Genomic DNA, 15,603 nt, shown 5'->3' with positions numbered 1-15,603 from the left:
AGCCAACTACTCTAACATAGAGAGAGAAACACTAGCCCTAGTGTTCGGCATCACCAGGTTCCATAGCTATCTCTTCGGGAAAGAGTTTACACTCCACACTGATCACAAGCCACTTGAGATGATCTGGAAGAAACCCCTCTCGAGTGCACCACCTCGTCTGCAACGCTTGCTAATTAAGGTGCAAGGATACAACTTTGACGTACAGTACAGACCAGGGAAAACAATGACGCTATCAGATGCCCTGAGCAGATTGCCAAACCCGACAAAGAGTGATGACATACCCCTAGACAGACTGGTCGGCAGTTTTGATGTCTATGAAGGCCAAGACGCCATGTGCATGGACCTTGTGCATTTTGGGCAGTCTAAGCAAGAGCAACTGCAGAGAGAAACAGCAAGAGACCCTGTACTAAGTGCACTGTGTCAGATAATATACAGTGGCTGGCCAGAGTCCGTCAAGGAACTACCTCGAGACCTACGGGTCTACTGGCCATACAGGGATGAGCTTGGTATCTCCTGGGGAATAATCTTCAAAGGAAGACAGGTCATCATTCCAGACTCACTTCAGACGGATATCTTACAACAGCTCCATACAGGACATATGGGTATAGAGAAGACAAGACGTCTAGCCAGAGAGTCGGTCTACTGGCCCAACATCAATCGCCATATTGATGAACTTGTCAAAGCGTGTTCCTACTGCCAGGAATCCCAACCCAAACAGCAAAAGGAACCATTGGAGCCACATCAAGTACCTTCGACCCCCTGGACCAAACTTGGCACTGATCTGTTTGAAATCCACGGAGACAACTATCTACTGATAGTTGACTATCATTCGAAGTACCCTGTCGTTCACAAGTTGAACAGCACAACCAGTGCAGCAGTTGCTGGCATCACCTCACACACATTCAGCCTCCTTGGAGCACCAGCTGAGGTTATGTCAGACAACGGCCCCCAATTCGTAGGCAAACACTACGAAGACATGTGTAACACATGGGGCATCAAGCACACAACTTCGTCTCCACGTTATCCACGTTCAAACGGTTTCGTGGAACGTTCAGTCAGAACCGTCAAGTCAGTGATCAAGAAATGCCAGAAGTCTGGACAAAATGTCGACATAGCACTCTTGAACCTCCGTGCAACCCCTGTGGACTCCAAACTACCGTCACCAGCTGAAATTCTCTTCGGCAGACCGATACAAACTACCTTGCCAAACAACCACCTGCAAGCAAACCCCCAGAAAGCTGAGGATATCAGAGACCAGCTAGAGGCAAGACGACAAAAGATGAAGACCGACCATGATGCCAAACAAGCAGTAAAAGAACTCCCACAACTCTATGTTGGCCAACGAGTGCGAATCCTGGACCAGCAGAACCACACTTGGTTGCCTGGTGAAGTCACAACAGTCTGTAAGGAACCTAGATCATATGAAGTCACCACACCCAATGGACACAGACTACGTCGCAACCGTTCGCACCTACGTGAGATGCCCAGCCAGATGAAATCCCTGGCTACGCCCAAACGAGTTCGATTCGCTGATGAATCACTTCCACTGTCCAACAAGAAGCTAGACACAGAAGCTGTGAAACAAACAGACCGAAACAAAACAGACCGAAACAACACAGATCGAAACATGTCTCCGACTGTCACTCGCAAAACAAAATCTGGACGCACAATCCGTAAACCAGCCAGATACACTGAATAATATCACACACCCAGATTATACATAGCAGATACTTCAAACAATTTGGTTCAGAAACGATATTTCACATTTAATTTCATATGGAAACAAAAAATAACCCACACGATTTGAAACAGAACTCAAAGTTTCATATGTTTATTAAACCCGTTTCAGTACATTTATTGTTGTTTAAAGTTAAATTTGTTAACAGTTCAAAAAGGAAGAAAGCAAGAAAGTACCAAAGTCAAATTTCAAAAGAAAGAAAGTACTAAAGTTCACTTTGTTACTGTTCAAGTTAACTTGTTACTGTTAAAGTTAAATTTGTTAACAGTTCAAAAAGGAAGAAAGCAAGAAAGTACCAAAGTCAAATTTCAAAAGAAAGAAAGTACAAAAGTTCACTTTGTTACTGTTCAAGTTAACTTGTTACTGTTAAAGTTAAATTTGTTACCGTTCGAAAAGAAGGTACTAAGACTGTGTGCCACATATTGCAGAGAAACTATTGCAGAGAAACAAAAGTTGTAGTTGTCAGTAAGATATGACCACCAATGTTTCATATGTCTGTCAATTGAAAAGCCATCACTACACATTTCATGTAAATGCTTGCTAATTAAGTAAATTCCAGTTTTATGTGTACACCAATAATTATTCCTGAAATTGTACTTTCAAAAGGGGAGGGATGTTGTGATACTTCATGAGCACTACTTTGTATGCGCGCAAGCACATTAGGTGAACAGTTCGCCCGCGCTCTCTCTTACACTATGTCTGATGAATAAAGCTGCAGTGGCACAGAACCTGAGAATAATCTCCTCTGAGTTCTTCATTGATTCATCTCACTTCAGTGGTCTCCAACCGCTGCAAAATCATCATGAACCATTCCTAATTGGGTGCTTTCTGGATTGGGCACAGCAAAGAGTTTACAAAGAGAGTGTTGGGAAGGCCACTGGAAAGGACTCGAACAGGATCAGGGCGAACAAGTAATTTGGCTCCAGCCACTGTAAAATGAATTCTTACTTGGGTACTTTCTGGATTGGGCACAGCCAGGGGTTGGCCTCCTTGGAAGTTGGTCAGGATCAGTGCGATCATCTCTAAAGTCTTTCCGAGTCCCATCTCGTCAGCAAGGATCCCTCCCCGCACCGTGGGTGGTCTGGTCGGGTTGATGAAGTTGGTGACCGTGTTGAGGAAGCTGCGACCCTGGCTCTTCCAGAATGGAGGCAGGTCGTCTGAGTTCTCACGAGCACACATCCAATTCAGAGCTTGCTTCTGGTGTGGGTATAGGGTGCTGGCTATTGCCTATAGTAGTTAATGAGATTGAAAGTAAATGCATTAACAGTTTTAATACATAAGTCAATTTTTGGCCTTGAAATTGAACTGTTGATCCTTCTTAAATATATGTGGCAATATCACGTTAAACCAATACTCAACACTGTGTGACAAGAACAAAGTGACAATCTTGATAATATACAAATCTCCACATTAATTTCTGCTAGGATTGGTAATACGTGAATGTGGGTATGACAATTTGTTATAACATAGAAATCGAAATTTCTATTTTCAATTGAGCTTTAATTAAAAACCTCAATTTCATCAACATGAATGTTACTTTTTTGTTTATAGTGAGGTACCTTAGTGACAAAAATGCCAAGGATCGTGACACGGTGGACAAAAGCACCATTTTTTCACCAAAGTATCTCCATGGTATACCTTTTCGAAAAAAAGACGGACGCAAAAAATTGGATGATGGGAAGGGCATGTATGACGTCATTATGACGTCATCAGCTAATTATTACATGAAATATATATAAATTGATTATATCTTCTGAACTACAAACATCACAACAACAAAAGTTGCATCAAATGAAAGGGAACAACAAGATCTTTCATTTAAGTGGTATGTCAGGGGCGTGGAATGTAGTAAAGGGTGGTTTTGGGGGGCCAAAAAGCACTTTTTTGGTCAAAAAACCTGATTTTTGGCTAAAATCATGTAGTTTTGTTTGGCACCTTGTTTAACATGCAAACCGTATGTGTTATTGTGAGATTTTGTTTTTAAGTCGGAGAAAAAGGTTCAAATTCAATGCCAAAAGAGTTTTTGCAATTGATTATTATTTTTTGTTATTGATTATTAGTATCTTAAATGCTTACACTTGAAAAACATATAAATTGATAATATCTTCAGAACGACAAGCATCACAACAACAAATGTGGTATCAAATTAAAGGGAACAACAAGATCTTTCATTTGAGTGGTATGTCAGTGGGATGGATTTGGGGTAATCATTTTGGCACCTTGTTTTAAAATGCAAACCGTAAGTGGTATTGTGAGTTTTGGTTCTTAAGTCAGAGAGAATGGTTCAAATACTATGCCAAAAGAGTTTTCGTAATTGATTATTGGTATCTTAAATGTTTAAACTTATTCCAAAAATAGGCGGACAAAAAATGTAACATAAGTTACAGTCGGGTGCCCATATCCCAGTGGATCTCAGTTACAGATTCATCACATGTCTCGTTGTCGAGCTTGGAGGGGTTGGGCAATGTTTGTAGACATCGTCGAAGTTGTATCCTTGTAGCTTAAGACGCTGCAAGCGGTGTGGTGTACTGGCTAGGATTTTGCGCCAGATCGTAACCAATGATTTTAATGGTCAGTGACAACAATGAAGTTGGAGCCAAATGAAGTTGCAGCAGTGCCACAGGTTTCCTCTCGGTATTCGAGAATATGCTCTGGGAAGAGGATCTATAGGCTCTTTGAGGAAAATGCGATGGGTTTAACTTCATGGGTGTTGCCCAATCCTCTTTCAGATGCATCTACTTTGAGGATGGTTTCTATACCTGTGTGTCGGAGAATCGTAGCCAGGACTGAGTTCAGATGGAGTGTTTAAGGGTTATAAAACAAGCTTGATGGTCCTCTTCCCAGAGAAATGGTACTTCTTTTCGAAGAAGATCGCTGTAGGGAGCAACTTTGTCTGCGCAATTTGGGGTGTACAGTGTAATGAGACATTGTTTACTATGCTAAGGAACCAGCAGTTTCTATCAGGGCGATGAGACATTCGGCCGCTCGTCATGCTCTTCAAGGGAGACCGAATACTGCAATGTCGTCACGGTGATTGTTCCAACGCATCAAGGCATCTAGCGTATTTTGCCATCAATATTTTTGGGACCATTATCTTGGCTTACTGATAAGTAGATGAATGGGCGACGAAAGCTGTTAACAACCAAATTGTATGTTGTCAGTTTTTCAGACTGCCCTAGATGAGCAGACAATACCCTGTTTTTGACGTCTAGCTTGGAGGAGAACCTTTCCAGTGCAAATTCTGGCTTGAGCTCCTCAAGAGTGGGGATCTTTAGAAAACAAAATAAAGTGTTTAGCTGCTTGGGATCCGGACACATCCTGAACGGGCCGTCTTTTTGGCAGTTGCTGTGATAGAGCTGCACCCGTCCGTGTGATGGGAGACTTTTCGTACGACCCAGCCTGTCTCAGTCTTTTTCAGCTCGGCCTGCGGTTTTGGTTTGGCATGAAAGCTGCACCTATGTGGCGGATTTATGTGGGACTGAGTATCTGGCTTGAGGTGTAGGAGAGCGCGTATCTAAGTCGTCGAAAGTATCAAACTGCGTTGGGAGCCGATCCTTCAGGTCTTGTATGTCTCTCACCGGAGTGGAAGTGGTCAGCCCTTTGGTTCCTGTGGGGGCCTGAGGCTTTGGGGCAGTGTGCCAGTGTAGGTTTTGACCAAGTGTAGGGTGCGGCTCGTAGGGTACGTGCGGCTCGTATAGTAGGGAGCCCATTGATATCTGGTCCTGGCACATTGACTACTTGGAACTTCTCACGTTGCCAGTCATTCTGCTGGTATACCCATAAGGTGTATCGAACCATGGCAGATGATTCCGGAAACATTATATGCCTTCATTGGGAGGGTTGTTTCTCCAATTGTCTCCGTATTTTTGACGCATCAACGAACTGGTAAGGTATTTGCACTCGAGTTTGTGTTAACCTCGTTGCAGACATGTTGCTAGAGATGATCCGGACAGATCACATCCAGTGTTCGGCGGTGCTCAGCTGTTGTGCACATCATATGTCCGATGCTGATAAGGTAATGGAGTTGAATGTTTTGATGACTTGGAGACATCCAATCTTCTGCAGTAGCCTGAAGAGGCCTTTAATTTCTACTGACGAAGGTCAAAGGGTTTCATTGGCTAGGTCCGCGGTCAGTACATCGGTCTTCGCTACTCTCGGCACTTCTCCTGGAGCTGCCGTAAGTCGAAGACAATGGAGAAGATAATGTCGATCTTTAATCTTTCAGCTCTGAAACCGCACTGCCTCTCAGGGTATATGCACTCAGCTAGCAGCTGCGATCTGTTCAGCACTACAAGGGCGAAGGCCTTCTTAACGATACCGAGGAGGGAGATTCCTCGTGTTGCACAGATCTGGGATTGACGTCCTGGCGATGTTTGAAATGTGGGCGTCTTTTTTGCCTTGAGCGGTGGATCTGTTTATTTGGGAGTGGTCTGTATTACAGTCAGCGCTGCGTGTGATGAGAACGCAGTTTCGTGAGGGTCTTCCTGTGATGATGAGATGAAGCTGAAGCAAGTGACGGGATCTGAGGTGCTTCTGCAGCCTCTGCCCATTCTCAGTTAGCTTGCCAACGCCAACGTGAGCAATGCAGCTGGGCCAGGAGTTGTGGTCAGATCCCACTCGGGCGTTGAATTCGCCAAGGAGGTACAGTTGTTCTACGACAGGGATACCTCTGATGGTGGTGTTGAGTTCCTCGTAGAACTGGTCCTTAGAATTTTATTGGAAGAGGCTAATGTTTAGACGCTGTGCTCCGTAATGGAATATTTCAGTGGAGATAGGGCTGCTCATTTCTCCATTTCATCCCAGCACATCCTAACCGATTTGACCCCAAATGGATTAGGCTTACTCCTGACATATTCTGATTGTTTATGGGCCATTCCACGACAACTTTACATTTTCAGGCACTTTGAGACGCAAAAAGGAGTCTCACCACTAATTGCATTGGTTTCAAAAATCAATTTCAACATAATGAATACAAAGTGGTAAGCTTTTATTTGTGGGCTGTTGCACAACAGTTTAAGCTTTTTTACTCTCGATATATAAAAAGAACGTAGGCCTATGCATGATTTGTTGGAGGTCTTGATTCAAAAGTCTCCTCAAACTGGGCATGCATTGATAAAAGTAATGCACACCATCTATTTGCTGGTAACTAAACTATGTATTAGGCCCCCCCCCCAAAAAAATGATAGTAAACTGTTCTGCTTCCGGTTTCCCTACCTACCCTATTCTGACAGCCCCTACCCTAATTTGTTATATGGGAAAAATGAGAAAAAAGAACCCCAAACAATCAATTTCTCCCTTTCACCCTTGACTACACGCAGACGCCTCCATATATGATTGTACACAAACAAAAAATCCTTACCTTCCAACCCTGTTTTCAAATGCCATGTAATGGGAGGCAGAACTATTTTTTGGGCCTTATCAAGGTTATACAGGACATCTTAAGTCCCATTTTGGCCCATACCCTAAAATGGTGATAATTTTCCTTACGGTAACTGCAGTTTTTCCACCTATCTAAGGAACAAGTGTAAGCATTTAAGATACTAATAATCAATTATAAAAAATAATAATCAATTGCAAAAACTCTTTTGGTATAGAATTTGAACCTTTTTCTCTGACTTAAAAACAAAATCTAACAATAACAAATACGGTTTGCATGTTAAACAAGGTGCCAAAAAATCAGGTTTTTTGACCAAAAAAGTGCTTTTTGGCCCCCAAAAAACACCCTTTACTACATTCCACGCCCCTGACATACCACTTAAATGAAAGATCTTGTTGTTCCCTTTCATTTGATGTGACTTTTGTTGTTGTGATGTTTGTAGTTCAGAAGATATTATCAATTTATATATATTTCATGTAATAATTAGCTGATGACGTCATAATGACGTCATACATGCCCTTCCCATCATCCAATTGTTTGCGTCCGTCTATTTTTCGAAAAGGTATACCATGGAGATGCTTTGGTGAAAAAATGGTGCTTTTGTCCACTGTGTCACGATATTTTCACTAAGGTACCTCACTATTACTTAGAAGATAAAATACACATTCTTTATGTGTGTCCTTATACTGCTATTCCATTTGACATCATATTTATTTATTCCTATTTGATAGCTAATAATTGATGACGATTCATTTTTTGTATGAAGTAATTCAAATGTTTTGTTATATTTGTACTTAACTGTAAATCATTCACAATTCAGGCTTTGGGCTGTGACTAATCAATAATAAAACCCTTGAATTGAATTGAAAAAGGATTGGGCAAAAAAATCATACTGAACACGAAAACAGGGAATACACGTCCAAAATGCACGTTGCAAATAAAATCATGAAATACAGATATAAATCTGTAATTTACTACGTGTATTGTGAGATCCCTCGCAGGGTCTACTATATCGTCTTGAGATTGAAAGCAGAACCTAGGGAGGTTGCAGTGGGTGCAGCTTTGCTTACCTCTGCTGGCTCCATCATGACCGTTTTTTCCACTTGTTTGAGGTCATCAAACAGTTGGTCCAGTTCATTGTGCATCTGGAAGTCAAAACCATAGATTGAAATTCCAAATTAAACTGATAGGCTTCAATAGTCTGCTTACTATTCTAACCAGTTTAAAGACTTGGTTTTGTTTTGCCAAACAAGAGAATTTGATTATTTGACATATGGCATGATTTCAATGGAAAATATTGCTTGTATGTTTTAAATTACATTTATTTATTTATTTATTTATTTATTCGATACCCAACAGCGGAGACCTGCCATTTACAGTCATCACAAAGATATATAAATATACATATATTTATTTAAAATTACAATCAAAATTTAACAAATATACATGGCCCACTTAATAATCAACAGGAAAATTAACCATTACTGATTAAAAAACAAACAAGCAAACAGACGACCCAACAACAAATATATATAACCATGAAAACAGAAGAAAAAAAATTAAATTAAAAATAAATAAAAAATAATTTAAAACTGGCAAAATTAAAAATAATGGCAGATTCCGAGACCTTAAAGGTAATGTACATCATTTGCAGCTATCCAAAAAGTAACTGACGAAATTATTGTTGAAAAGCATGCTTGGTTGAAAGATAGTAATGGTACTAAACTCCCTGTGAAATTATTCTTTCTGGCATGCAGTCATTTTGAAGAAAACAATAAAAGAAGGCATTTTTCTACTAACGGAAATTTCCAAGAAGTCTTTTCGTGCATCTGGTCTTGAATATGAGCTGGATTTTGCAATCTGATATGATAGCACTGCCCAGCTCACAAGTGACAGTGAGTTAGGCCGAAAAAAAAAACAACTTCTGCTTCCGATTACATGCCTTTCAAAAATAGGGTCGGTCGGTCGGAATTTTAATTTTTTGGGGGGCCAATTTTTTTTATGCAGATTGAATGGGGTATTCAATTATATGCTAAGTTTTAGCCTGGACTATTTCCATTGCACTACGAAAGCTATACATAAAATGGCCACAAAAAGTGAATAAAACCTACCTTAATTATTGCCAATATACTTACGTTCGATAATTCTTAAAAATAATAAAATTCAGGTCGTTCGCACCATATGCACAACACTAGTCAAGACGGGAAGCTGGCCAAAACTCCAAAGTGTGTGATGCATTGTGCATGTGTGGCCCGCGGCCGATAGACCTCGTTTTTACGGTCAAAAGTTTTGGGAAACACGCTGCATTGTATCACTCCAAATACGAGTAGTGCGATCACAAAATGAACTCTTGAACACGGAAAATACATACACAGACAAGCTAGATCAATTCTGTGGTTTAACTCTGTGGGACCAGCAAAAACAAAACAAAAAACTGAGGGGAAAAAAATCACCCCACCTCTGCCTTCGTGAGCTCCATAGGGGCTGCAGCCGAGGCTCTTGGCTTGTAGACCTTAGTGGGACCGGACTGTGACATGCCCCCTCTCCACGGCTCTGACCGAGTGCGTGGGGGATCAAACCTCACTCCCCGGTACTCCAACATGTCAACAACCCGGGGTTTGTTGTCACCTTGCCCCCAGACTGAAATGTCCACAGGAATGCGGAACTGGTTGTTCTTGCCAAAGGGCACAACACTGTCAAAGAAAAAAACAAGGGCGAGTCAATTTGAATAATTCCATACTCGAAAATTAAATTACAGGGTGGTTAAAAAAAAAACGAAACCAACATATTATTGCTAATTGGAACAGAAGTAGGGCATATGTAAATCAAAGGGAGATATCCTCTGTTAGGGTTGATAGCCTCTGTTAGGGCTCAATTGTGGTGTTTGTGGTGTCATTTGTCACAGAGTGAAAGGCTATGGTTGCCAATCAAGGCAGGTGGGGAAAAAAGAGATTTCACCATGACAAGTGGCGCCATTCTCTAAATAGACCCTTTCATAAAATTGGTCACCGCTCAGTCAACCGTGAATTTAAGGACATGATCAGGGTGTCCTTCGATTCACAAGTGCCCTACTTCTGTTCCAATTAGCAATAATATCTCAGTTTCATATTTTTATCCACCCTGTTTATACTGCATCTAGTAGAAGAATTTCCGAAAGTGCTGACTTGAAACTATTAGTGAGGCCAGAAGATTCCATGCATCTTTTGAGGACTGCAAACAAGCTGGAGTTTTTTTAGCGACACAAGCACCAGGAACTAATTTCTTTTCTATTAAAGGTGATTAAAACAAAAGGAGAAAAATAAGTTTTGAGTCACAGCAATTACACTGTAACAAAACAGGTCCACCAGTCATTGTGTTCTGTAACCATTCAGTATGCATAAGGAGTCAACTGACAGAACCCAGAGTTCCTATCCACTTTGTCACATCTACCAAACTGTTGGACTGAGTCCAATAAGTGCCACTGAACATGTGAATCACATTAACATTAATACTGGCCTGTCACATGAATAGTTATAAATATATGAATCTGTAGGCCATATTTTGTGCAACTGAGGCGCTGAAACAATGCCATTTCCCCCTGACCAAAATCAGAAATATCACATTTATTACAGCAATTTTGCACCCTTTCTTCAATCTAAAAATTGTAGACTGAAAAAAAAACCCAGTCGTTTTGATCAATCATTGCGAATAAAAATAAGTCAATAACTAGTTCTGTGAGAACTCAGATATTAAAAAATCTGGTTGTTCTAATTTTTCAAACAGAATAACAGTTTTCCGGTTTTACCAAAAAAAGGTGATGCGTGGGGGTGTCGTATGCAATGCCATCCACAATGAGTGGGTATAGTTTGTAGGATTCAATGAACACTGGGTCTTTACGAAAAACACCTCGGAGCTGTCATGTCGAAAAAATGGGTGGGAACTCTCTGATCAGTCAAATACGGGCAGGTTATTCATGAAACCACGAAGACCGCTGGTGAGTGAAAGGGGTTACAATAACAAGCAACCATGAAGATGTTCCAGTTGTTTTCTTTAAAGCTATAGTCCATCATTTGCAGCCATCCGAAAAGTAACTGGCGTAATTATTGTTGAAAAACATACTTGGTTGAAAGACAGTAAAGGAACTAAACTCCCTGTGAAATTACTCTTTCTGGCAAGCTATCATTTTGAAGTAATCAACGAAAGAAGGCATTTCCAACGGTGATTCTTAAGAAGCACCGTAGGAAAATTTAAATTAGTAGTTCGTTTTGTTATTCAGCGCAGCGCGCACAAGTATTAGAACGACGCACACGCGCGCGCGGTTGTTATAATTCGTCGGATCAGTGCGCGACGCCGCGTATAGCTGCAATTCAAAACATGATTCAGTAACTTTTGATTTGAAATTGAGATCTTAGAATGCTGCTTTTCTCGGAATGTACAGCTGAAGCTTAGCTGAAACTTCATCAGGTTAGTTGCTCAGTATCCTTCATTAGATTTTGAACACTTTTGTTGCTTCAAACGAACAAAATGCACTAATTACAAATGATGGACTATAGCTTTAAATAGCTTGTGTTACAAAAAATGGAAGGCTTAATGTTTTTTAACCTTAACCTTCTCAAATCCCCCAAAATCCCCAACATAAAATGGAGGATTTAGCAGGATTGAGGCTATATGGCAAAAAAATGTGTGGCTGATTTTCTAGGATGCACTGTGTCAAGGTCTTAGGCTGGACCCTATGTTGTTTATGCTCAGCCGTGCATAAACCTCCGCACTGCTCCAGAATGTCACTGGCTCTGCCCCAACATTATTGACAGTGATAGCTGGAGGATTTTGTAGGACTGAGGCAGTGGTCACCCCTCCAAGGACCAAATCAAGAAACAACGGATGATCCTGGAGGAATGAGGCTGTATGCAATTTTACATGGAGGCAGTTGGAGGATTTTGCAGGATTGAGGTTGTATCCTAGCAAAACTGCCTAGGGATCGAGTAAGGGTTAAGGAAGGATTCGGATATCCGGTTTCCAAAATTCAAACAGAATAGTGGAAGTCGAACCAAATTTTTAAAAATTTTGATTTTAATCCCACCACTATCAATAACCTTGGATTAACATCTGTTTGTATCTTTAAATGGCGTCATAATAGCGCCCTCACTCGCTCACGGATACACTCTATTATTCTTTACCCTTCAATACGAGCCAGTTTGCCATCAACAATTGGAGCCAAGGCTGAAGCCATTTCTCGTTTGATGTGGCCGACTTGCTGACCCCAAATATTGACCACCTTGATAGCGTTTGGGTCGTAGTTATTCTCAGGCTCTCTCACCATGGCAACCATCTCGTTGTTGTTGACCTAGGGAGACAAACACTTTAGCATTCTGAAATTACCACTTGGCTTCTCATGACTTTCCTTTGGCCCTAGCTCTACGTGTATGTTTGAAAAGTACAAAGATTCCTGCTTTTCCCTACTATTTTCTCATGTCCTCAATTATATCTACATGTAAGCATGGCATTACCGAGCCCATAGAAAACTTCCAAGAATTCCTCCCACAATTTAAAAAAAGAAAAGAAATGGTAGGTCGTGCTGTAAAACCAACATAAAACTGACTTGTGTGAGTGGTATTTTTTAGGTTTTTGGCTCGAGAATTTTTTTGAGGGGCAGTTGCTCCAGCACCATCTGAAAGTAATCCTTCATTTTTACACAAATCAGTTTTGATTAATTGAACCGAGAAACCAAGTAACTAACGTAAACATTGATTAGTCAAGTAACTGTTGCTGGTGTAACATTCAAATGAAAATATGTATGCACCAAACCAATGCACAGTTCTTATGAGTATTAAGCCATAATATGCCATAAAATGTCCCTGCACAGACTCTGTAATGATATTGCTATGCCCAAACTATAGCATCAGCCCACATGTAGTTGGGATCATCCCAAAGTTGGGACTGACCCAACTGTAGTTGAGACTGCCCCATTAGTAGTTCGGACTGCCCCAATTGACCTGTCGCTGTTTGCGAGTTAGCCAAGCCCCTTAGACAACACTATGAAATTGTGTACGTCAAGTTTTGTTTGTCTCAAATATTGCGCGTTCCCCGTCCATTTGTATATCATGTAATTGGACAATATTGAGGCTATTCTACATAACAGCGATAGGTTAACTGTAGTTGGGACTTCCTCAACTATAGTGGGTACTGCCCAAGCTGTAGTTTGGTTCACTGCTATAGTTGGGGCATATTTGCATAATACCACACCTCTCCTTTGTAGTACTGAATGCCTACGATGGCACCACGTATTGTTCCAAACAGCATGCCATCCTCATGATCATCGCTGCCGTCCCCGCTGGTGTTCAGACGGCCTGACGCAGCCATCGTCCGGTCCAACACATCCACTAAATCACTGTCGTCATAGTCATCTGTGGCCCAAGTGTTACGGGTCAGTGACTCAAGGTCAAAGGTTGGATAGTAGGCCTTTCCTTTCCCTAATATGAAGAACACAACATTTTTACAAATAAATGCTTGGGTACTGAAAATGAAAGATTGTTTCAAAGTTTTATTCTGTGAGTATGAATAATAATTAGTATGGTTAAATCATAATTTCAAGTTGTCATCAATGGTTTAAGTATCTCCTAATCAAGATCAAGATTATAATGTCTTGTCTTTGCTTTTTCGGTGTGGCACACTAGTAAATATAATTTTCAGTTTGAATAAGGCGGATCAATCTTTGCATTAGCACGCAATTTATAGCCTGTTACATATTTTTTTGTAAGACCAAAAAGAATGCAATGTCAAGGTTAGCGGTAGTTCGCTCGCCAAATGCGATTAAAAACAGCAGCAGACTAGTCAAAACCATTCCCTTTGTAGTCCGCCTGGCGAATCGAAATTATTGTAAATACCACCGTTGTGTATGACATTCTGGTGCAAAACTTTTAAAATGCTATTGCAGACGAAAAGGCCTTTGGAAAATGCCTTTAGTGAAAATGCCTTTGGACTAGGTTACGGTAAGAGTCTGGTTCACTAGTCTGCAGCTGACTAGTGAAAAAAAAAATTACGGACGAACCCTGAATGTGTAAATAAACCTTAATGTTTTATGGTTCAAACTTCACAGCTACATGTAAAATCAATAACAAAACAACATGGCTCAAAAACCAAAGCAAAAGAAACCAACACAATGACCAAAACAAAACATGCCCCAAAAAAAATGGTGTTTAGGCCAAATAAAAAAAAAACATCTTTAGCGTCCCTGCCCGCTTCATTTTTGGATGCCTCAATTTTTTGGTTTTGTTTTTTTAACCGAAAAATTATAAATTTGAAAGAGTGTCATCATTTTGGCCTCTTTGTCTGTTGCATCTAGCCCATATAAAGCTGCTATGTCATTTCCTGAGTCCATTGGCGGCCATTTAAAAAAAAAACCTGGCGGCCATCTTGACAAAAAGCCCGGTGGGGCGGCCATTTTGGAGGGGAAAAAAGGGCCTTCCCGCTTCCTTTTTTTCAAAAAGGCAGGATGCTAAACATTGGTTTTGTTTTTTTACTTGGCCTTACACAGAAAAAAAAATAACTGCAGTTAGGCCAATTAAAAAAACACACATTTTCTTGTCAGGGCTTTTTTTTTTGGAAATGGGAGGATTTTCTAAGATTTTGAAATTGGTATAACACTAGATATTAGATAGGACTACAATTTCAATGGAAACACATAAAAAAAGACAAAATATATTGCAAAGGACAAGGTAAGAAAAAAAGATGCAGCTGGCAAGGCTGGTAGGAAGTGGGCAGAGACGAGAACCGGGTTTATTTTTTTCTATATATATATAGAAAAATAAATAAAATAAATAAATATGTATATATTTATAAGCATGTCATACTAGCCAGATATTTACAAGTGAAGTACAAATACACGGTGTTTTACATGTTTCAGCAGACGCTCACTGATTTTTTGTGTCCGTAATTTCTTTACCATTTTTACTTTAAAAGTTTAAAAATTCTTACATTTACTTTTGCCCTTCCATGAGCTACGTCCTCCACTTTGACTTCATTTGTAATTGTAGCTGTAGGAATTGTTCCATCTCCTGTATCGGGGCATTCTGGAGTTACTTTATCCTTCCTTCACAATCGTTAATCTGAAAAATAAAGGAAAAAAACGTTCAGACTTTCCACATTGATTGACCGTTGACCATGCGCATGCCGACCGACCAAAAAGCCGTGCCGGCTACACCGCTCATCAGCGTAAATCATGCATGTCACTGGGGTTTATTCGTCCGGTGCCCCAAATTCGCGCTGCCCAATATTCGCGCAACCAACTTTCTCGGCTCGTATCTTTTTTCACACAACACGGACCGACTTCAAATCACCGTTGATGATCAGTCGTCACATCGCCTTTCTTCTCGATGCAGTTTTGCGGAAATCAACAGCTTTTCCGACAAGTAATTTAAAAGAAATCAAAGAGAGTGTAAATTATTGCCATACTGACTATATACAAAACGTAACATTATTGAATGGCCTAGAAAACTAATAAAAACATCTC

At 40.5% G+C, this 15,603-nt stretch overlaps 1 protein-coding gene across 1 annotated transcript in view; it reads right to left on the bottom strand.

The window, feature by feature from the left end:
* LOC119719694 (helicase-like transcription factor) overlaps positions 1-15,185 on the bottom strand; it is a gene marked incomplete at its 5' end in the record, with an annotated part of 43,164 nt that extends 27,979 nt beyond the window's left edge. The window contains 6 exons of the mRNA XM_038189190.1: positions 2,687-2,965; positions 8,186-8,260; positions 9,574-9,808; positions 12,272-12,438; positions 13,338-13,572; positions 15,070-15,185. Coding sequence (XP_038045118.1) covers positions 2,687-2,965; positions 8,186-8,260; positions 9,574-9,808; positions 12,272-12,438; positions 13,338-13,572; positions 15,070-15,185 — 1,107 coding nt within the window. The remainder of the gene's footprint in view (positions 1-2,686; positions 2,966-8,185; positions 8,261-9,573; positions 9,809-12,271; positions 12,439-13,337; positions 13,573-15,069) is intronic.
* Positions 15,186-15,603: the final 418 nt, after the last annotated feature.

Source organism: Patiria miniata, unplaced genomic scaffold, assembly GCF_015706575.1.
Source record: "Patiria miniata isolate m_02_andy unplaced genomic scaffold, ASM1570657v1 HiC_scaffold_8, whole genome shotgun sequence".
Classification (NCBI taxonomy): Eukaryota; Metazoa; Echinodermata; class Asteroidea; order Valvatida; family Asterinidae; genus Patiria; species Patiria miniata.
Note: the sequence above shows the minus strand (reverse complement) of the source record. Positions and strands in the feature narration are given on the sequence as shown.